The following is a 22663-nucleotide window of genomic DNA, read 5'->3' on the forward strand; positions in this document are numbered from 1 at the left end:
TCCGAGAGAAGGGAGCTTTCGGGTAACAGTAATCGGAGGGTTGAGTTACCAGTCTTTTTTGATTATCCTTCTTGTAGAATCAATCACTCGGCACATGGGGATTATCTTACTGAGTGACAGGCTTGCTGCACCTGCTATATCCTCCTGTAATAATGTCCCAGCCTTCAAGAACCCTCTGTGTTCCCCTCCACTTCCAAGGTAGCCGAGGGGAGGGCACATGGGGTCGGCTCAGGGAAAGAGCTGTTTTGTGCCGAGGCCCAGTTGCCGTCTGTGAGCTGTGGCTTCAGGGAGGTGGGGAACGCGATTCCCCGTCCTGAGGGTTTCACCTCTGCAGCTGTCACGACTGACCTGCTCAGCGTCTCTTTGAGTGTAATTCACTTGTCCCTGTGGTCAGCTGCAGGTGCCGGCACACGGGTGTGCATGTGGGCACGTGTGTGGCAGTGTGTTCTGCAGAAAGACGCAGGGCGGGTGGGCCAGGCCTCACGGACCCAAGGGCCGCTTTCTCACATCCCGGCTGCCTCACTTGCATTTCTTTCCAGGACTTGGGCTCTCATTTGTTTTTACACAAGTAGACCCAGGAGAAGGGGAGACCTAGCTTTGGGTGGCTGATCCAAGGCTTAGTTTAGGGGTCAGAGCTGGCTGTGCCAAGAGTTCTGGAGTTGGCACAAGGGCTGAGGGTGCCCCTTGCACCTGTGCAGCCAGAGAGGGGAGTGGCTTAGGATACTCTTCCAGGCCATCTCCGGCTGCCCTCCCTGCCCCCCGTTGTGGGGGTGTGGGTCTGAACTCCGTTTGAAGCCAGTCTCAAGCAGTGAGGTGGAAACTCCTGCTTTGGCTCAGATTTTCCTTCTGAGCAGGAAATTGGTGTGCCTGGTACCTTGTCTTACAATAACTTGAAAGATAGCCAAGGGAGCCACTTCAGTCTCGAGACTTCGATTTCTCTTCCTGTGAAGTGGGGTTGTTGGGTTTTATGACCTGGAGCTATTTTCTTCTTCAAAATAGCATGAATGAGGAGCAGAGCCTGTGTCCTGTCCACAGAAGCTCGGAGTATAGCCCGCACCTCACCTCTTCCACCAGGCTCTGCCGGTCCCCCCAGGCAGATGGTGGCCCTGTCCTGGGTACAGAGCTGAGCCAGGCATGCCTGGCCTTGCCCAGTGCCCCCCACTGGGAAAGGAACTGTATTTGGAGCCGAAACAAGGCCTTATAAACTTTGTATCCTGGGACTTTACGCAGTGCTTGGTGCTTCTTGGATGCTTCAGAAAAATTCCGAAGTAGTAAAAGTGGAGAACCATGGGAATGGGTTGTCAACTTCCTTTAGTGTCTTGGAGGTCTTGTTGAAAGCAGAGCATCCACTAGCCTGTGAGACCAAAACCATGTTGGTAGAAAGGTCCACTGGAGCCCCGATGCCCCCACAGTGGGCAAGCTCAGGTAGGCTGTTGATGCCTTCTCCATGTGGCACGCAGGAGGGGTGGTTCACGAGCAGGACCCCACTGAGGGCGTGGGTGGCGTTTTCCCACTCAGGAGGGGCAGGGGGCTGGTTTCCTCCCTGACATCTGACTCCTGTGTTGCTGCATGGTGTGGGTTGGCCTAGCTGTGTGTTTTCCCTCTGGGGCCTGGAGCAGCTCAGCAGGTGGATCCACAGCTGGAGTAGTCAGCTGCATTTGCTCTTCTTGTTGGCTCACCTGGCTTGCCTGTGTGGATCAGCTCGTGGTGTTTGTCAACAGTGGAAGCCTGGGCTAAGAGGGGCAGCCTGTGGCTGTGGAAGAGGCTGTGGCCCAGAGCTAGGCTAATTGGCCCACCAGGGTATAGAGCTGCTGACCTATCTCATTAACCTGCAGGTGGATCACGGAACTGACTTTCTCATAATAACTTGGCTTGGGGCTTCTGCCCAGGTGGAGCATCTGAGACCTAGGGCAAAGGCAGCTCTGTGGGACAGGGACCACAGCAGGTTCAGGAGCAGGCACCCACCTCACCGCATCCCTTATGGTCTCAGACAGCTTGGCACGGATGTCAGGTGATGCTTGACTCCCATAAGTGTGTCATGGGGTTCTGGGTTTGGAGGGGAAGGATCCAGAGATATCCTCTTGCTCTCTTGCAGGCCAGACGCCTCCTGCACCCCTTCTAGAGGCATCACTGTAAGGATGACTATGGCTATTTGTGGCCTGGAGGCATGGGGACACTGCCATAGGAAGGATGCTGGCCACATTGAAATCCCCACTCTGTGGAGATGTTGGAGCTTTTCAGAGTGCAGTGTCTGTGTGGAGTGGGAGCAATTTCCCTATAATTGGTAAAGTAGCTGTAACTGCTCTGTCATTTGTATGTAGCGATGCGTAATTGCATGGTAACCTTTGCCGCTGTGCATGAGGTAAGCACTGTAAGCTATTAGATTTTAATTTGGAGTGTCAGCTCCGGCTTCCCACTGCTGTCTCACCACCACTGCTTGACAGGCCCTCCTGGAGGCTGTCATGGACCTGTCTGTGGTCTGGGTTGATACAGTGTTGTCAGCCAAGAAGGGCCTTCCATGGTGATGGGCCTGTCTGTGGTCTGGGTTGGTACAGTGTTGTCAGCCAAGAAGGGCCTTCCATGGTGATGGGCCTGTCTGTGGTCTGGGTTGGTACAGTGTTGTCAGCCAAGAAGGGCCTTCCATGGTGATGGGCCTGTCTGTGGTCTGGGTTGGTACAGTGCTCCCATCCAGGAAGGGCCTTCCATGGTGATGGGCCTGTCTGTGGTCTGGGTTGGTACAGTGTTGTCAGCCAAGAAGGGCCTTCCATGGTGATGGGCCTGTCTGTGGTCTGGGTTGGTACAGTGCTCCCATCCAGGAAGGGCCTTCCATGGTGATGGGCCTGTCTGTGGTCTGGGTTGGTACATTGTTGTCAGCCAAGAAGGGCCTTCCATGGTGATGGGCCTGTCTGTGGTCTGGGTTGGTGCAGTGCTCCCATCCAGGAAGGGCCTTCCGTGGTCATGGACCTGTCTGGTCTAGGTTGGTACAGTGTTGTCAGCCAAGAAGGGCCTTCCATGGTGATGGGCCTGTCTGTGGTCTGGGTTGGTACAGTGTTGTCAGCCAGGAAGGGCCTTCCGTGGTCATGTGGACAGGTGTATCTCAAACCACAGCCAGCTCTTAGCTTGGAAGGAAGATGACCAAGGCCCACCCCCAAGTTTTCTGGAGCACCAGAACTTGCATCCCTAATGCACAGGCTGTCTTCTGCTCCAAACGCCATCTGTCTGCTCCCCCATGCAGCCCTCCGGAGCTGTGCTTGGCTCGTTCAGAGACCCTTTGGGAAGTACCTTCATGGTGATATCATCTCAATAACATGATGACATCTCTGAGGTAGATCCTGTGAATGTGTTACCTGTGGTGTCGATGACAACTGTGGGAGCTCAAGCCTCTGTTGCACCTCCTGTAAGGCAGATGACGTTCTGTGTGTGTTCACTCCTTTAATCCTAATCACGGGCTCAGGCTGTGCTTGTCATGCCGTTTCTACAGAGAATGGATGAAAGTACCGAGCTCTTGTTGGGAACTTAGCTACTGTGAAACTTGGGCCTTTATCCATCCATGTGCCTATCCATTCACCCATCCATTCATTCATCTGTCCATCCATCCAACACACTCATCCATCCATCTATCCGTTCACTCATCTACCTGTCCACATGTACATGTATATGAGCTTCTGAGCCAGGCATTAAGCTAAGGGTACAAAGATGCCTAAACATAGCCCTTATCCTTAAACCCATATTTCCTGGACTGTAGTCAATCACCCCTGTTTGTTTACACCCCATGCACTCTCTGGGGTCACCTGCTGTAGTAGGAAGAAGACAGCTTCTCGTCCTGATGGGGTGGAGGGGACCCAGCTGTGTGGCCCAGTCTGCGACTTCTGGGTCTGTGCACAGGGTTGCTCCGTTGTGCACAAGCATTCCCATGGGATGCACCAGTATTTGCTTCCCCTGTCAGAGCCGAGTTGCTCTGTAATGAATAGGCATTGGAATGGTGGCCACATCTCATTGCGGGTGTTTGTGGAGTGATGGGAAGGGAATGCCCAGCCCTGGACCTGCCAGCATGGCTGGACTCCTGATTACAGTGGATTCGCCCCTGGCTCCTCTGTCTGTGGCTCCAATTTCACTGTTAATGGGGCCCAGGGGGAGGCTCAGCCAGAGCCAGGGAAGACGCTCTCCTCTCCCATTGCCCAGGCTGCTCAGGAATCCACACCAACCTTACCTCTTGAAGTCTCCCACCAATTAACCTTCCCTTCCAGGGCCAGGCAGCTTGGTAGCTACCTCTTACACCTCTGCCTGGCTGATCTGCAGGTGCTGGGAGGTGCTCCCTCCCACCCTCTGGCACTGTAATTACCCCATAGCTGCAACTCAGGTGGCTTGCATGTGGGCTGGGCAGGATTTCTGCTGAAAGCATCAACTTACGGTGGGGGCCCTTCCTGGTTCTCCCAGTGCCTTCACTCCTGTTGGCCTTGCCTTTCTCACTGAGCTGGGGCAGCAGAATGCTGTGTGCGTCAGGAGGCAATGAGGTGCTGTTTCAACCCCTCCTGTGATTTCCCCATGGCAGTCTGACAATGCTGCCGTGGGCCTAGCTTTGAGCAAACAGGGTAAGGCCTCCTCCTGCCGCAGCTGGGGGCCTTGGTGTCCATCTAGAGACAGGCGCAGGCTGCTCTTCGTCAAGGGCTCGAGGGCATCTTTCTCATCTGGGGCTCCTGTCAGAGGGAGAAACTGAGGCACTGCTGTCCTCAATGCTACCTGTGAGCCCCAACTCATCCTTTCCTCATTTGAGGTTGCTGATTCCCTTGGGGCAGACACGTGAGGTAACTGAGCCCCTCCTGTTGAGACCCCACTGGGAGCCACTGCAAGTGGGGTCAGGTGGAACTCTGGGGCCAGGCTGCCAGGCTGCCAGGCCAGGCTGTCCTCCATCCCTTCTGTTGGGAACCAGGCAGGCCAGGTGCCATAGAGGAAGGGCTGTGCAACACCTGACTTCCTGCTGTCAAGCAGGTGTCGCCAGTATAGCTGATCACATGTGTTTTTTGTGATGGCTGTTGACTTGCTTGTGTTCTGCCAGAATTGTTGCAGTTCTAGAGGTCATGAGGCCTGAGACTTCCTAGAACTACAAGTGAGAATATTCAAAACCTGTGAGAATCTCCCATGCCCCAGGCTGCCCTTGGCTTGCTGGCCAGGCTGCTGTGGCTACGTGCGGCAAGGAAAGGCCACCCATCGGCTTCGCTTCTCCCAGGCTGTCCCTTCTACCTTGCTGTCCAGCTCCTCTGCCCTCTACTGCCTCTCTCCATGCCAGCCTAGATCTCAGCAGGTCCCTCGGAAATGTGACACCTGTGGGTTCTTTTCAGGGAGGGAGAGGAGGGGTTTAACCCAGGGCTTTGGACAGACCATGCACGGGAAGCTAGAGACTCAAAGACGTGGAGCCCATGTCTGCCATTTGCATAGCCTGCCCACACCCTTCCCACTCTTCAGCCGACTGCTCCATCATGATAGGAGGAAGGGGAATGTCCGGAAAGGGCTTACAGTGCTTTCCCACCCACTTCCTCTCACTTCTGGGAGGAGTAGAGGACTCTTCTTCCTCCCCATCCCCTCTCCGGAACCTTGGAGAGCCAGGAATCAGCCACTCACACACAGCATGTTGGCCAGAACCTGCCTGCTGGCTTCCAGAAGCCTTTTGTTTTGGCTGGGTTGAAGCCTTTGGAAAAGTGACACCTTGAATTTTATTTCACTCCTTTTCCTGAAAAACCCAAATAGTTCTGCAAGCTTTATAGCAGCCCATCAAAAGGCAGGGACGCCTTCCTCCATCTTTACCAAGCAGACAATGAAAGTACAGGAAGACCCAGCTACTCATCTGAGGCTGCACAGTTCTTCCAAATGATAGGGAAATTGCTACTGTGAGTTCCCGGTGCCTTGGAGTGGGTCAGGTTCAGCCACAGATGCTGGTTTCGGTCCTGTGGGCGCCTCATCAGCCACTCGTGAGGTCTCTGCTGGAGCCCTTAACAAAGGGTGGAGGCAGTGAAGGGCACTGCAGGGCACTTGCCCTGAATCCCAAGCTTGTTCCTGTGGAGGCAGAGCTGAGAGCTGGAATCTGGGCCCATAGGCAACAAGAGAATGCTCTCGTTAAGCAATGCTAACAGGTGTTCTGGTCAAAGATGATGTGCAAAATAACACGTTTGGGAAAGGCTGAGATCAGGCTGAACGTTGTTCTTAAGAAGACTGTCACGAACTGATCAATGTTAGTACTTGGATAAAGGGTCTTAGAATGACACCCAGAAACAATTTATCTGAGGGACCCTTTTCTTCCTTTGTCCCTTGCTCTTTTTCCTTCCTTCCTTCCTTCCTTCCTTCCTTCCTTCCTTCCTTCCTTCCTTCCTTCCTCTTACTTCAGAGAGTTGAGGAGAAAAAAAGAGAGCTCTTCCATGCACTGGTTCATTTCCCAAGTGACTACAATGGTCAGATTGAGCTAGGCTGGAGCCAAGAGCCAGAAGCTTTATCCAAGTCCTTTGTGTGAGTGCAGGGGCCTGGTACTTGGTCCATCTTCTGCTGCCTTCCCAGGAGCTTTAGCAGGGTACTGGGCTGAGAGAGGAGCAGTCCTGATCTGACTCCCTTGTGGAGTGCAGGCCTCGCAGGTGGAGGATTGACCTGCCTCATCATCAGCCACTTGGGGCACCCTTTTATGTAAAGCATCCTCTGAAGCTTAGGCTCTATGAGACACTTTGACAAGTGTGAGGGGTGAGCATGACAAGGCCAGGGTACCCACTTTGCCTCCATAGAGCCTGAGATTGGCTTGTGAGGCACCAGCCTGCAGGTACCTCATGGACTGGGTCACGAACTTTGTTGTCGCCTGTTGTTCCTTTCCCCGATGACTGTTCATGCTTGATGGTGTTATCCCCAGAACAATGCTCCCAGCTCCCCATACTCTCAGGTCCCAGCCTGCACGTGGTCCACAGTGAGCACGTGGGTGTGGCAATAACATCCTTGTATGCCTGAGCAGAGCTGCCTGGAGCCCATGTGCTCTTCCAGTTGGTGGTGCTGGTGCAGTCCGAGGTGCCCAGATGGACCCTGAGAGGCCTGGAGGAGTGGAGAGGCTTTGGCTGTGGTCCTGCAGGTGCCTGCGAGGGTGCCTGGGATTTTACACCACAGGGTGCTTTTGTTTTCTGCCTTGCTGTTCCGGCCAGTTCCCCCAGTGCTCGCTTCTCACGTTCCCTCCGTTTGTCCTTCCAGCTCCTAACCATCGACGATAACTTCTGTGGCCTGGATATGAATGCCCCCTTGGGAGTGTCAGAGATGGTGCGTGGCATCCCTGTCTTCACGGAGGACAGGGACCGCATGACCTCCGTCATCGCTTACGTCTACAAGAATCATTCTCTGGCCTTCGTGGGCACCAAGAGTGGCAAGCTGAAGAAGGTAGGACTGAAACACAAGACTCGGGATATGGGGTGGGTTGGTCTCATGCTTTGCTGTTCTGATGGCTTTGAGGTGAGGGTGGCCTGCTGTTGGGATTGCACTCGTCACCCTGTCCTGCCTCTGCCGTGCCTGTTGTGGGAGCAGACTGGGTGCTGTGTGCCCCGAGAAGTGTCGTACTGCTTTGGAAGTTATACTGCTGCACTTGGCTGAAGCCTGATGGGCCAGCGTCCACAGGGTCCAGGTGGGGGAGGCGGGCAGGGGTAGGTGTGTGTTCGTTTCTCTGGCTGTTTCACCCTCTGGAGCCCACTTAGGGAACAGATGAGGGAAGTGCAGAGCTTTTGGGGCTCGGAGTCCACTTGTGGAACTAGGAAGCATCGATGCTGGAGGAAAGTGGGTAGAATGTTGTTATGCTGGGGTCTGACCTGGCTGCTTCGTTACCAAGTGAGCTGGCTGCTCTGGTGTTGAGAGAACTTGTACATAGAGGGGCGTCGCCTACCTGGGTTCCCTCTAGAAAGTGAGTTTGGAGGAAGGAAAGTCTGTTTCCTGTGGCACAGCAATTATGCTTGTGTTTCTGCCAGGAAAAACTGGTGCCTCTGTGTGTATCTATGGCTCGTGTTGTTGAGCCTTTCCTTGGAATTCTCTCGGCTTGTGTGATTTGAGCTGAGTAAGGAGGTGCTAGATAGTGGAAACTGAGCCGCGATCCCTGCTTTCCTCTTTTCTGTATTTCTAGGCAAGTGGAAATGTGTTGTGCAAGGTGTAGACCGTTGGGCTTTACCCACCATCCATCACTGGGACTTGCCTCTTAGGTCAGATTGTGGGCCTGCAGGGTGAGTGTGTGCAAGGCGAGAGTGTGGGGAAGCGTGGCAGAGGCAGGAGGCTGAGCTGCTCCTGGAAGGCAGTGCACCCCTGGGACGCTGTGGCCTGCCGGGTGAGGGTATGAGCTGGGCAACACACATGGAACCTTGCCCTGGAAGGAGCAGCCATGCACCCGCAACATCACAACTGAAATGTAGTTCAGCCGCAAACATCTTCAAGAATTGTATTTCCCAGCTGCCACCGGTTTGTGAAGAATATCTTAGAATTGGGTCCTTGTTTGCTGTCTTGGCCTCCTTGTGACTGAGTTTCTGGGAGTCATACAGAACCTACTTCAAGGGGGCATGTGTGCGCCACACAGCTCCCCCCACCATGTTCGATTGTCACAGCTTTCTCTCGGGCCTGTCGTCACTTGTCACTTCAGGTTTTTGTCAGGAATGGTGCTCGACTTCAACACCTCTCCCTTGGTCTGTGGCTTCCAGCTTTTGATGGAAATCGGATAGCCGAACCTGCTGAAATTGTCTAGGACGTCTGAGTACTGAGTGAGGAGACAGAAGTGCAAGCGTTTGGGGCAGGCAAGCCCTGTGGACATTTCTGCTGGTCACTCTGATGGCTCAGTTCTTGCCTTCAATCTAATAAGTTCTCTTTGCAGAAGAAGTGGATTGTTATTCAAACACATGTTACCGTGGGTGACTCCTACTATGCAAGGTCTGTTGGCTGCTTAGGCTGTGGCTGTGTGCAGTAACAGTGATTGAGAGTAAACAGACAGGCAGTCTGGGGGTTCTTTAACTCTGTGCTCTCGGGAGCAGAGCCTCAGCACCCAGGGAGGCATAGCGAGGAACAGTAATGGGTATCATATACCTGTCCTAAAAGATCCTTCCCTGCTCAGTTTCCAACTGGTTGCCAGAAGGTCACTTACTTGCCAGCAAACCATAGTAGACCATGGAGGAGGATTTGTTTTTGTCATTGTTTGAGCTTCTTGGAGTTTGGCGTCCATGAAGTGAACATTGCAAGTTCAGTGCACAGAGCAGAGCAGGCAGTCGTTTCTCTCTGTAGGGAGAAAAACGGGCCCGTCTCCTGGCTACAGCTGCCCTGTAACGTTGAGACCGTCGACGAGTGCGTGTGTGCCACTGTGCAAGGTGCACAGAGGCCAGTGGTGGCTTGCACCATCGTGGCTGTGCAAGCCTGGCGAGAAGACCAAGGTCACCCATCATGTGAGTGTGGGATGAGGATGCCCCTAGGAATGTTTGGAGCAAAAGCTTGGAACCAGCATCCGTGGCAGAGGCGGGAGGCAGAGCCATGCCTGACCACGCCGGATCTGTGGCAGAGCTGCTCCCGGCCATGTAGCATCCGTGGCAGAGGCGGGAGGCAGAGCCATGCCTGACCACACAGCATCTGTGGCAGAGGCAGGAGGCAGAGCCATGCCTGACCAAGCAGGAGGGCAAATGCCTTTTCAGCCATGGGCTGTTCCCCACTTCACCTGTGGCAGGTAAGTGGCAGGCTGGCTCAGCTGAGTTGTAGCTCTGGAGCACCTAGGGGGGCTAGTTAGGCAGGACCACTATGGGATCCTGCAGGCTGCCTGACTTTCTGCTGTGCGGGCTCCTACTTTGTCACCTGGGCTGCTGTGGGGTTGGGAAAGGAAGGTTTGGCCACAGATTGGTTTTCAGATATAATATGGAGCAGAAGTCTGCTGATTTATTTCTTCTTTGAACAATAGAATCTCCACCACTAACCCTTGCTGACCAAGCATCAGTCCCATTTCTCGTGATAAGTGACTTTCTGTGCCCAGATGTTAGTGGACTCAAGGCCACCTGTTGGGTAGGCTCAGCCATGCTGGGCTTTGGGGCTATAAGAAAGTTTTTTTCCCTAGAAGTTTTATGAGCGACTGAGGACCTGGGTATGGGAATAATGGAAATCATACGGTAGCTGTAATTACAGAGTTGGCTTCTCTGAGCCCTGTAATAATCTCCTGTGTGTATCAAGGGTCTTTCAGAGCTCTTTGCAGTGTGACAAGAGGTGCCACGTGGGCAGCGTGGGAGGGAGGGGGCTGGCGGATTTGCTGAGAGTGAAGTTGGTTCCACATTGGAGGCCCAGGAGCCTGACTGACTGTAGGCCCTCGAAAATATTGGCAGGAGCCCGGTCATGTGCAACCTTACCTGTGCACGTATCGCATGAGGCAGGGGAAGGGAGGGGAGCAGAGTACCAATTTGGCTGTCTTTTTCTGCTTTCTGGGTGTGTGTGTGTGTGTGTGTGTGTGTGTGCATCCTTCTCCCATGGTGAGTGTCATAGGTGTGCGCTGTTGAAACAAAAACAAAAACGTGGTGTGTAAATGCTGCCATTATCAGAACGTGACTAGGAACTTAAGTAAGCTGAGTGTTAACATCCTAGTTTTGGTTGCAGGTAACAATCTGCAGGCGGACTCCTTTGTGCCCGACTGCAGGTGCCTGTGTGAGGTTGACTTTGGTTGAGATAACCAGGTCCGTGCGGCTTTGCTGAGCTGTATTTTCTCTGCCTCGTGCTTCCCTTTCGTGAACTGATCATAGTTTATGCCTGCTGTTCAGCAGCGAATTACTGCCTCATGCTAGCAGGTGAGTCTCCTGCGTGGGGCAAACAAAGAAAAACATCACACACTGCTAGCTGAGGTGCAGTCCTTGCGTTTGGCAGTTGCATGTTACCTGGGTGTTGGCGCTGAGTTGCTCAGAGTGCCTTGTTGGTGGAGCAGGACTCCGCTGGCCTAGCTTAATCTGTAGTAGACTATGTGTGTGTGTCACAGAATGGGCCACACTGGCCTTTGTGGATGAGTGTCGGTGTAACACACAAATATTCCTAACCAGGAATTGCCCTGCAGGTTAATGTTATCATCGTGTGAGTGTGAGTGGGTGTGTGTGTGAGTGTGTGCATGTACAACTTTCGAGTCACTGAGTGATATCAGAGATTCTAGCCCCTACTTTCCCACTTCCTAAGGGTATATGGTGACTTAAAAAGCTCTTACGGACATTTACCTGCAATTTAACTGAAGCAATTCGTGGCGCATAAAGCTCTCCAGGTGGCAAGAGCCAGGCAGTGGGGTGGGGGCATCAGGAGGTCAGACTGGGTACCACAGAGGACCTTCCTTCACACCGACTGGGAACCTGGGGTTAGGGCAGAGGGCAGATGTCTCTGAGCTCTGCTACAATGTCTACTTGTCAGATCCAAGGACCTGTAGGTGAATAGGAGCTGACCGTCTGATCAGCAGGCATTTTGTTTGTTTTCACTGCAGCTCTGCTTGTTTAGCTATGAAATGTGTATGAGATCTTAATCCCGTGGGTTACGGGAGGGGAAGCAGAGGTTGCAGGCGCTGCAGGCAAAGGGGCCCGCAGATACATGGCTGGGGCACTCGCCCCTAACCAAGGTCCCCTAGCCAGAGGCAGCAATGACCTTTGCACTGGCAGCCCAAAGCTGGCCCTGCGGATGGATTTCTGCACATGTCAAGGCCGCCCACGTCTCATGGTCCTTCCACGTTGCATCTTAGTCTGTTCTGCTGCTTTAAGCTTGTCTTCATTTTCTACCCAGTAGATAAGAGAGCAGTGAAACTGGTCGTTATCCTCCCAGACATATAATTCTGTATTCTTGAATGCTGTCAATCTCTCCCCCATGCTTGTACCATAAGTGTTCCCCTAGCCTTTCTCTCTCCCTGCCGTGCCTTTGTGCCCTCCCACCTTCGCTCGGAGCTACCTGGACAGATTCAAGAGGCTTTATCCATGGGCAGCATGTCACAAACAGCTGGTCATTAATGTGCACTTCTAGCAGCACATTGGGAAATCTCCCACAAACAACACTTGTCATTGTCATTTCCAAATAGGAATTTCTCATTTCTCATTTCTCACTCATGTGCGAGTGCACATGATTTAAGGAGATCATTGTAAATGAACTTTGCCAATTCAAGATTTATGAATACACGTGCTGTTTTTGAATTGTATGGGTGTATTTGTGTCTACATTTATATGGAGCAATCCTGATCACAAATTAAAATGCAAAGGCATTAAAATTGAAGAAAGTGCAGGAGAAACACCCAAAATCATAGTGTGTATTCAGTCAGCTGATCTGCAAATGTCAGACACGCTGCAGGAATTTATCCACTGACACATGCAGTTGAAGTAAAATATTGTGCTTTACAAGAACATGTCATTAAAATGAAAACTAGCAGTGGATCCGGAGTCTGGCCATGTAAGCAAGACGGCAAAGATGGGGAAGGAGGAGAGGCATGGCGTGCCCAGGGAGAGGGAGGAGGCAGAAGGCAGGAGGAGCCCACGGCCCCAGCTGTTAGTGTCACTGTCCGCTGGGTGGTACCTGCTGACTCCACTGGAAAGAACAGGTTCTTGATGTCAGTCCCATGGAAGATCTCAGCAGGTGCGCAACCTCTGGCCTCCTCTGCCACTTTGCTGGGTGGCGGTGTCCAAGGGACAGTCACAGCCCACCAGCTGATTCTGTCTTTGGAGTCTGCTCAGGGTCCTCACTTCTTAGGGAGTTTATGGATGCAGACACTGAGCTCTGAGCCTGCTTCTCAGTGGTATCATGGTTTTTCCCCCCATGTTAGAGCTCTCTCAGATCTCCCACATTCACATTCCATCCTGGGGGCATGGGTGTGTTAGTTCCCATGGTTGTGTAGCATATTGGCCTGAAGCATGGAAGTTGGCATGTGGGCCAGGCATCTGAGCATGGCTCAGTTGGGTCCTGTGGCTTAAGGTCACTCACAGGCTGTGATCAAGGCATTAGGCAGGGCGGCAGGTAGCCCCAGTGTCAAGACTGGAGTGGTGGAGGGTCTACTTCCTGTGTCACTATGGGGCTGGCAGCAAATCTCTGGTCCTCACTCGGCCTCTCAGTTCCCTGCCAATGGGGCCCTCCATGACAGCTACTTACACAACAGTCCAATGTGACAGGTTGGGTTGAGGGGAGAGGGAGAGAGAGTGCACAGAAGAGGCTGAACAAGGTGGAAAGCCATCCTTCTAACTGCAGGATGACTTCCTGTGACTGCAGCTATCTCCTGTCTCCTAAGAGCCAGCCACACTGCAGCTCCCACTGCAGCATGAGGGAGCCCACGGGGAGTGAGGTCATTGAGGGTCATTTCAGGGCTGTCTGGACTGTTGAGGGGACCAGAACCAATACTTGCAGACTTGGCAAAATTTGACTTTGGGTGGTAGAAAAAAGGCATAGCCTTTCTTAGTGGGCTGAGTTCTGCCCTGTACACTGGCTTTCTGAGGGCCATTTCAGAAAGAGAAATAAGGGGTGACTGGGCGAAGGAGAAGCAGAGCATGGGGGACCCCTGGACCCTGGGCAGGTGATCTACTGCTCAGCTCATCCTGGATGCTGGTCGGTGAGGGTTCTGGAGCTCTGGACAGTGACTGTTGGGCCTCAGGGGAGTGTCCTGGCGCCTTAGGAAGGAGTCTTATTCCCAGTGACTGGAGCTGACAGAACAGAGGTGGGGAAGGAACCGATGCGCTTTGGGTACGTCCGGTGCCAAGTGTTCAAGGCATTTCACACATCACCTGCGCCAATTGCCATACATGACCTCACCACATCCTTTTGGGCAAGTATTGCAGAAAGAGATGGAGTGACTCCTGAGATCTCAGAGTCTAATCTTGAGGCTGCCTTCTGACCAGTCAGTACTGTCATGGGCTGTCACTGAGGCCGGAGGCCTGGGCTGTGGGTGGCCACCAGACACCCCTGTGCCTGGCAGGTGTGCCTGCTGGCCAGAACCTTCCTTCCATTTCCTGTGGCCCTGCCCTGGCTCGGGGGCTGAGTCAGTGCTTGGCCCATTGAACTCAGCTTGTTTCTGGAGTGCCCGCTTTTAGTCTTCCTCGGAAAGTCTGGCAGGATCATCCTAGAGCAGCTATAACCCTCTTGGTTAAAAAAACTGAAGCACAGATGCCCCATCCAGACACTTACTGCCCGTGTTGTCCTGGGGACCCAGGCCTTGCAGAGCAGCCCCTGCCAGAGCCTTGAGTCTGCCTGGCTAGTGAGAACTGTACGGGATGAGGCTGTCACATTGCTGCCCCTGCCCCCTGCGGGTTTATAGCAAACAGGAAAGTTTCTTGAAGAGGAGCTGTGCCCCATCCCACAGCCCTGCCACCCTCCCTTCAACCTGGGGCACTGGCCTATTGTGGAGCTCCATTCTTACCCACCGGGAAGATGCTGCTTCTGTTTGGTCTGTTCCTGGGCACCACTGGGCAAGCTGTCCCTGGCTCTGGCCTGATAACAGTGTGTGCAACCAAGGCCCTTTGGAGGCCCTTCCCTGCCCATGTCTGTAAGCCGCTTGATCTAAGTGTCTTCTTCCCTCCTAACCCTTTGCTTGCTTTTGTTATGTTTGTGTCCCAGCTATTGCTTGGTCCTCCCAGTTTTCCAGTGGCTTTTGGGTATGGTTCATAAAAGGAAGCCAGTGAACTCTAAAGTGAAGAATTCTTTCCTGAACATGATCACCTCATCTTATATCCATTTTGTCAGTTTGGGCTTTTATTATGTTTTTGATTACCCCAAAATTATGGACAATAGAAGGTTCCGCCATTTGCAGCTGAGCTTCGTTGCTAAAAGGAATGTGTTCGTTTTCTTCATACAGAAAGCACAGCTCATCAGACCAGCTGACCCTGCTTCCTTAGTGTGTGTCTAAACCCTTCATCAGACTGCAGGTGCCTCACCGTGCTGCCCTGCAGGTACTGAGTGAAGTGATGATTAGAAAATGTGTTTGAAGGTTGGCCATTGATGTTATGGATCTTACAGTATGCGCGTGTGTGAGAGAGCGAGCGAGCAGTAGTTAAGTTATATTGTGATAACAAAAGACATCCAGATTTAAGTAGCTTAAACTATGGAGATTCTTTGAAACTTAGCCTTGTGTAGAGTTGGGTTGGCAGCAGCTCGCCTCACGTCATTTAGCTGGGACAGAGGAGACTGGGGAGCAGCCCTGCTCTGGCTCATGCGGATCTCATGACTGGAGACATGATGACTGGAAGGTGCTGCGTGCTACTATCATTCCCCTTTCATTGGCCCAGCCCACTTGAAGGACATGGGAGGTCCACCTTCAGCTCAGCAAGGTGTGTGCATGTGGGAGGCAAGGGCAGAGAACATCTTCCCGTGTTTTGGCACTTGGTTTTACCATCGGTGTTGTTACTGTGAACACCTGCACTCATTCAGGAAGGATCTTGTGGTCATTTGTAAGGTGATGGATGTATCTCCCCTCTTGGTCAATATGAGAGCGAGTGTGCCCCACACAGATGCTGTGGCTGGCTTTATGTCATGAGTCCCCGACAGTGTGGGAGATGAAAGAGAGAGAGAGAGAGATTGAGAGAGAGAGAGAAAGAAGGAAAGAAGGAAAGAAGGAAAGAAGGAAAGAAGGAAGGAAAGAAGGAAGGAAGGAAAGAAGGAAGGAAGGAAAGAAGGAAGGAAGGAAAGAAGGAAGGAAGGAAAGAAGGAAGGAAGGAAAGAAGGAAGGAAGGAAAGAAGGAAGGAAGGAAAGAAGGAAGGAAGGAAAGAAGGAAGGAAGGAAAGAAGGAAGGAAGGAAAGAAGGAAGGAAGGAAAGAAGGAAGGAAGGAAAGAAGGAAGGAAGGAAAGAAGGAAGGAAGGAAAGAAGGAAGGAAGGAAAGAAGGAAGGAAGGAAAGAAGGAAGGAAGGAAAGAAGGAAGGAAGGAAAGAAGGAAGGAAGGAAAGAAGGAAGGAAGGAAAGAAGGAAGGAAGGAAAGAAGGAAGGAAGGAAAGAAGGAAGGAAGGAAGGAAAGAAGGAAGGAAGGAAGGAAAGAAGGAAGGAAGGAAGGAAAGAAGGAAGGAAGGAAAGAAGGAAGGAAGGAAAGAAGGAAGGAAGGAAAGAAGGAAGGAAGGAAAGAAGGAAGGAAGGAAAGAAGGAAGGAAGGAAAGAAGGAAGGAAGGAAAGAAGGAAGGAAGGAAGGAAAGAAGGAAGGAAGGAAGGAAAGAAGGAAGGAAGGAAGGAAAGAAGGAAGGAAGGAAGGAAAGAAGGAAGGAAGGAAGGAAAGAAGGAAGGAAGGAAGGAAAGAAGGAAGGAAGGAAGGAAGGAAAGAAGGAAGGAAGGAAGGAAGGAAAGAAGGAAGGAAGGAAGGAAGGAAAGAAGGAAGGAAGGAAGGAAGGAAAGAAGGAAGGAAGGAAGGAAGGAAAGAAGGAAGGAAGGAAGGAAGGAAAGAAGGAAGGAAGGAAGGAAGGAAAGAAGGAAGGAAGGAAGGAAGGAAAGAAGGAAGGAAGGAAGGAAAGAAAGAAGGAAGGAAGGAAGGAAGGAAGGAAGGAAGGAAAGAAAGGAAAGAAAGAAAGAAAGAAAGAAAGAAAGAAAGAAAGAAAGAAAGAAAGAAAGAAAAAGAAAGAAAGAAAGAAAGAAAGAAAGAAAGAAAGAAAGAAAGAAAGAAAGAAAGAAACCTTCTCTGAGCTTGTTTTCCTGTGATGTTTTTTCTCCTAACACTGGAGCCAGAATTGTTTGTCCTCCTCTGTTAGTCAGGTGTGGAGTGTCTGTGTCTCACTGAATTTAGCTTTCTTTGAAAGGGAGGGTACATTTCTCAAAACCATGATTAGATTGTACCCAGAGATGGCTCTTCGGATAATTAAATTATCCAGATAGAGTGAATCATTTCTTTTTACCTACAATTAAAGAAAGCCTTCAAATTAATTTTCTACAGATTAACTTCCAAAGAGTCGCCTACTTTCTTCTGAACCTACTTTGCTAACCATGCATTCTGCAGTTTCACTGCGGGTGCAGGCATGCCATGGCCACGGGAGCCCCATTGCACAGCTGTGATGGGACCTCAGCTCGCCGACCTCATCAGGTTCTGCAGCAGCCATGCGTCACCCAGGGCACTGCATGCATGCTGGCTCATGGGCCAGCAGACCTCCCCTGAGTGCACCACAGCCTCTGCCTTCCCTCCTGTTCTCTCTGGAAAAGTTGCAGCATCCACTTTGGCTCAGAGATGATGACGGAGTAGAGCTATTTGGCTGTCAAATGCTCTGTTGTCCCGGATGGACAGCACCTTGACTAGTACAGTGGGTTCTTTCTTCTTCCAGGTGGGGGGATGAATATTTTTAAAGTGCTCCCTCACATCCGTCTTTAATTCTAATGCCTCTTGAGTCTGACCTCGCCTCCCAGCTGTTGGCCTAAGTGTGATTCCCATAATTAGCTTAGTGATGATTTAATCTCTGTTCTTGAGGGACAGGGGCTGAGGACAGGCTAAAGGGTAATCTGCCCATTTCTCAACCTTTGCTTTTGTCCAGAAGCAGGGGCTGGGGCAGGGCTTGGTGAGAAGGGCCCGTGGGGTCCTGGGTAGGTTCTGGGAAAGTCCGTTTCTGTCTGTCATTGTCCCTTTCTTGGGGCTCTCTGCCTCTAAGGGGTGAGGACATGTGGCCCGACAACAAGCTTTGGGGAGCGGCCGTGGAACAGGAGCATGACTGTGGGTCACAGCCACCTTCCTTAGCACGAAGGAGGCAGGAGGTCACCAGATGTCCGTGGCCGAGGGCCTCCAAGGCTGCCTCTAGGCCCCCCAGCAGTCCTCAGGACAAGCGTCTGTTTGGGCCTGAGTCTGTGGCTTCCTGCACTCCTGCCCCCTCGAGGGTAAGACCCGGATGTTGGGTAGAGCATCTCAACTGAAAGCTGAGACATCTCCACATTGCACACATTGGGGGCCAGGAGGACAGGCGAGAGTGTGTGCCCTCCATCTGTTTTCTGAACAAGAAGCAACTCCTGGACCTCACCTCTAGGAAGTGTCCTCTGGGACACCAAGAGGAAAAATTCAGTGGAAACTAAGAAAACAGTGAAAGGCTGTGTGGTTTTCTGTGTTTAACAAGCTTCTGGGAAGTGTTCCCGGGAGGTACACAGCCACACAAGCCAGGCAGTATAGAAAAGCTGGGGGTGGAATGTCCCCAGAGTCTGGGCTTCTCCAGGGGGACAGCAGGTGCTCTGGTGGATGCACTGGCCGGTCCAGGTGGGATTTAAGACTGTGTGTGCATGCTCATGCACACACCTTGCCAAAGCCTCTTTGGAAGGACTTAGGGGGTATCCGGAAAAACAAGAATGTGGGGTTCAGCTGGGCTCGGCTGCTCCCTGGGCTCCTACTGTCGGTGCGGTGCTGTCATCGGGGTGATAGCCCAGGTGAGGGAGGGACAGACAGGACACTGAGCTTGCAGTAGCCAGGGCTCCTTCCTAGCACTTGCTGAAGCCTGCAGACAAGGTCATTGATGAGCTAACTTTTAATTAGTAGAGCAAGGGGGAATCTCATTTTGCCTCTACAGGATAAATGGCCCCCAATCCAAATTAATTTTGTGTTTTTGCTACATGCCCTCTGCTGCAGGAGGTGTGTGTGTCTCCCTGGGCCTGCACTGGGAGCCTGATCGCTGTAAGGGCCTGGTTCTTCCTCCTGCTCTCAGGCCTGCTGCTGGCCCCATGCCTGCCTGCATCTGGCTGTTCCTCCTTGCAGCAGCTTTTCCTGAAATCTTTCTTTCCTATAGAGATGCTCTCGGTTCTGCTCTATGTTGCCTGTAGGACTTTCTCACCTTTGTCCACAATAATGCATGTGCTGTTTTTCCAGAAGGACTTTATTTTGGTGGTCAGGTGGATTCTCCATCCCTTTTGATTTCCCTGACATCCCCTCATGGCACTCTGTTGGCACTTCTCAGGAGGGAGCTGAGCAGACGTGCAACCCTAGTTGTGGGGCATTGATGTTCTCCGATATGACTGGAGCTGACGCGGGAGTGCCCCTTGTGTGCTGGGACACAAAGCTGGCCTTATGTGCAGCTTTTATTCAGCATCCCTCGGCGTCACCTGCAGCAGTGCTGAGCGGACCGCTCTTCTGTAGGTTCTACCTTTTGGAAGCATCTGTGTTGATTTGGCATTTAGAAATGTGCTTCTTTTTCAGACACATCAAGTCCTCTTGTAGTATTTTTCACATCTTCCTACATTAGGAAGGCTTGTGGGACACTACTGTTTGCTGCAGCGGGCAGGAGCCGGTGGGCTCATGCAGGCCAAAGGGCCTCCCCTGACAGATCTCCTGGGAGCTGGATGACCCCAGGTGGCCTCTTGCGTCCAGAACACCAGGAGGAATCTGGCCATGAAATGCAGTGAAGAACTGCAGGAGAACTCACCAGCCTCCCTCCCTCGCCAAGAAAGCCAGAGACCCAGCAGGCAGAGAACCATGGACGGGAGGTATGTTAGTCTGTGTTCCTTAGATACATCACAGAACACGGGTGGGACTCGATGGCTTGTCAAAGAGCTTGATGCATCCCACAGCTCTGTACCCCATCGCAGCAGAGGGTGTCAAGGTGGGGGCTCACGTAAGAGGATGATCGTAAAGTGAGACAGGCCACCAGCGAGCGGGGTGGGGGCCAAGCTGGCGCTGTTATCATGACCTTCTTGGAGGGTCAACAGGGATCCCACAAGAGCTGCATCAGTGTCTTTTGAGGGCCATACCCCAATGACCCATCCACCTCCCAGTAAGACCTGCCTCCTAAAGCTGCCACAGCCTGTGGGCATCACCGTACTGGGCCGGCACTATCAGCAAAGCCAGTGGCAACAGCTTCTGCCCCTGCCATCCCTGCACCGTTGTGACAATAGCATGTGAGTCTGGGTCCCTGGCTTCACTGTCCTTTCATTTGTCGTCTCAGCTGGTGGGTTGGTAGCCTTCTCTCTGTGTTAGTTTCTTCACTGCATATGGAAGACCAGAACGTGTACTTGGGGAGTGAGCCTCCCAGGACGCCCTTGGGGAACGCAGCTGCTGAGTGGGCCAGTTGTCTGAGGCAGCAGAGTAGCAAGGCCAAGGTCTGGCTACAGTCTCTTGCAGAGGAACAACAAAGAGAACCCTGTGCTCTTGCGTGGTGGGTCATCTTGGTTGCAGATGTCTGAATCAGTGCTGGGAGAATAAGGCAAACCTCAGGTCTGCTGGCTCAGGCTGAGCTGAGGGTCGCACCTGTGTTGCCTATCTGAGACCTCAGCCTCCAGCAGTGTGTAAGCTACCTTTGCTTCACGCATTCTTTGTTCCAGCACCTGGTGCAGCCCAGCACTGGGAGCCCACATGCCCTTCCCTGACCAGGCCTCCTGGTGTTCCCCCAGGGGAGCTGAGCTCAGGCCCTGTGGCCCATGTTTCTACCAGTGTGCGTCCGAGTTCCTGTAAGGCTGTGCATTCGGGCTCCATGCCGGCTTCTCCATCTCCCTGGCCTCCTTTCGACTCTTTCCCAGAAGTGTGTGGTTGGGTTTGTCCCCTGGGGAGTTATCTCCTTTCTGCTCACTATGCTTCCTGCTCTCCTCCTTCCAAGTTTGCCATAGCTCTTTGCTCGTTCAGCCTCACGGGGTCTGAGCGGACCCTTCTGGTTTCCCTGGTTCTGGAACCACAGCCCACAGAGGGGGAAGAAGGACCCAGGCTAGAAAGCAGAAATTCTTTGGACTCAAGTGTAGGGGTCACATGCCCGGGGGAATTCTGTGTGGTGCTCCAGCTGCACGGTGTGTTCTGACTCTGATGGAACAGCCGTGGTTTGGGGCGGGGAGGCTCAGAAGGAACATCATTGCAGCCCAAGGACCAAGGTCTTCATTGCATGAGCCCAAGCCTTTAGTCTTCAAGTTTCAAGGACAGGACAGCAAGGCTGTTTAGAGAATCTTCTGTTCATCTAAAACCCTGCGTGAGAGGCAAGCCCTAACCCAACAGAAGTGATTCCAGCTTGAGGGGGTAGCTGGACTGGGAGTGCCTTTAGAGCTCCCCTGTCTGTCTGCCCCAGCGCTCCCTGCCCAGGAATCCCTTGCAGCACCACTGGGAGCCCCCTGTTATGTGATGGCTTGAAGCAGTCTTCACTGGCTCTCTGCTGGCCTGCTCATCTGTTGGTGGTGTGAAGTTTGGGGATGTGGGGCCCTGTGTGTGTAGATAACTACAGAGAGCTCTTTCCCGTGCGCTGAGTTTGCAGCTCTGCAGTGGACGGCACTGGGCATCCAGAACTGAGCCCGCCTCTCCCTGTGCTGGCCTGGAGCCTATTGACTGAGCAGGGCTGGACATCCTCTCTCCCAGCTGAAGAGCTCAGAGCCACAGTGCGGCCATTGGTGGCCTAGCACGAGCTGTTTCCATCTGAAGAGTGTCCCTGAGGACTGGAGCTGGTCCTGGTGCAGTCAGGCATGGTGTCAGGGAAAGCCTTCCCTGTGCCACTGAGGGTTTTCTGGTCTTTTAATCCCACCAAGGGTGGGAGTTAACTTGGGAAAATTTTCACTTTGGTAGTGGTAGAGATTGTACTGGCAAATGCCACCTGTGTCTGTCCTGGGACCCAGGCTCCCTTTACAATCACGGGCTACAGTTTTAGAAGGCCTTTCGTGTGTAGCCACATTAAATGACATGTCTTCCTGTGATGTAAGATGCTTCACAGACACATGGCAGCTCACAGAGGTCACCTGATTCCAGCAAGGCCGTGGACCTGGTGCCATGGTGGGAATTACACGATCTAATCTTTGGAACCTTCTGCCCTCTCAGTATAGCGCAAGGGTCGTTCCTGGCATGCCTGGGACTCAGTGCAGAAGGGGAGCCAGGTGGCGAGATGCCCTTAATTTCTCAGTCCGCTGCTACATCTCCTTTAGTTTTCCTGCCAGCCTACCTTCCTTTTGAGTTGGGGTAAGGCGGCACTTTCTCTGAGCACATTCCAATTGTTACTTTTTGCATCTCAGCACCACGTGGTTGCTATTTTTATACTGTACTAGAAACTATTAAATGGGGAGAAATGTTAATTGGTATTATCGCAGCAAACTGTGTCCTAGTGACATCACCCTGCAGAGGTAAGCTCCCGCTCCTGTCTCCTGCCTTTTCAGCAAACAGCGATTTTATTCATTTTTCTGACAGCCAGCGCAGGTTCTTTGGCTGGCGCTCAGCCCGTGGGGAGAAGCATTCAGGATTCTGACATGTATTGGACAGGTTGCTGGGACTCGGCTCTGCGGTCAGTTGTGAAGGAGGGAGACAGAAGCAAGCTGAACTGTGATGAATTCAGTTCGGCTTTGTCTGCTGAGGCTAGGGTGTGTAGCAGGTGGTTTTAAGAGGCATACGTGGGCTGCATCTTGCAGGGTCTTTGTTACAGATCTGGGGCATTTGTATCCATGGTCCAGCTGAAAACAACAGAAGGCAGCCCCAGAGTGGGGAAGGGACAGACTCAAAATAAGGGGTAAGCTTTACCTGCTTTCCAAAAGGAAGAAAAATGTCCAGGGAAGCTTTGCTTGCTTTCCAAAAGTGAGGAAAAAAAGGGGGGAGGAGCATTTGTTGGGATTCAGCAGATAGGCCGTCCACAAAATGTCTGGGTTCAAATCCCGATGGCCTCTTTCCCCAGCCACATGGCTGTAGGCAAGTCTCCCATTCTTTGTGGCCTCAGTTTCCCCATCTGTGATATGGGCCAATACATTCTACATCCTTGGGTTGCTGTGAGGATCAGGCACGTTGTTCATGGCCTGTAACAAGGACTTGATGTTGAATTTCCTTCTTG

General features: G+C 52.4%; 1 protein-coding gene across 2 annotated transcripts in view; it reads left to right on the top strand.

Moving 5' to 3' along the window:
- The window catches only part of PLXNA4 (plexin A4), a 302382-nt gene that overhangs the window by 9931 nt on the left and 269788 nt on the right, over positions 1-22663 (top strand). For both annotated transcript variants that reach the window (XM_004598181.2, XM_058654905.1), the window contains exon 2: positions 7216-7398. In XM_004598181.2, the coding sequence (XP_004598238.2) occupies positions 7216-7398 (183 nt within the window). The remainder of the gene's footprint in view (positions 1-7215; positions 7399-22663) is intronic.

The sequence above is a fragment of the Ochotona princeps genome, chromosome 25 (genome assembly GCF_030435755.1).
Source record: "Ochotona princeps isolate mOchPri1 chromosome 25, mOchPri1.hap1, whole genome shotgun sequence".
Classification (NCBI taxonomy): domain Eukaryota; kingdom Metazoa; phylum Chordata; class Mammalia; order Lagomorpha; family Ochotonidae; genus Ochotona; species Ochotona princeps.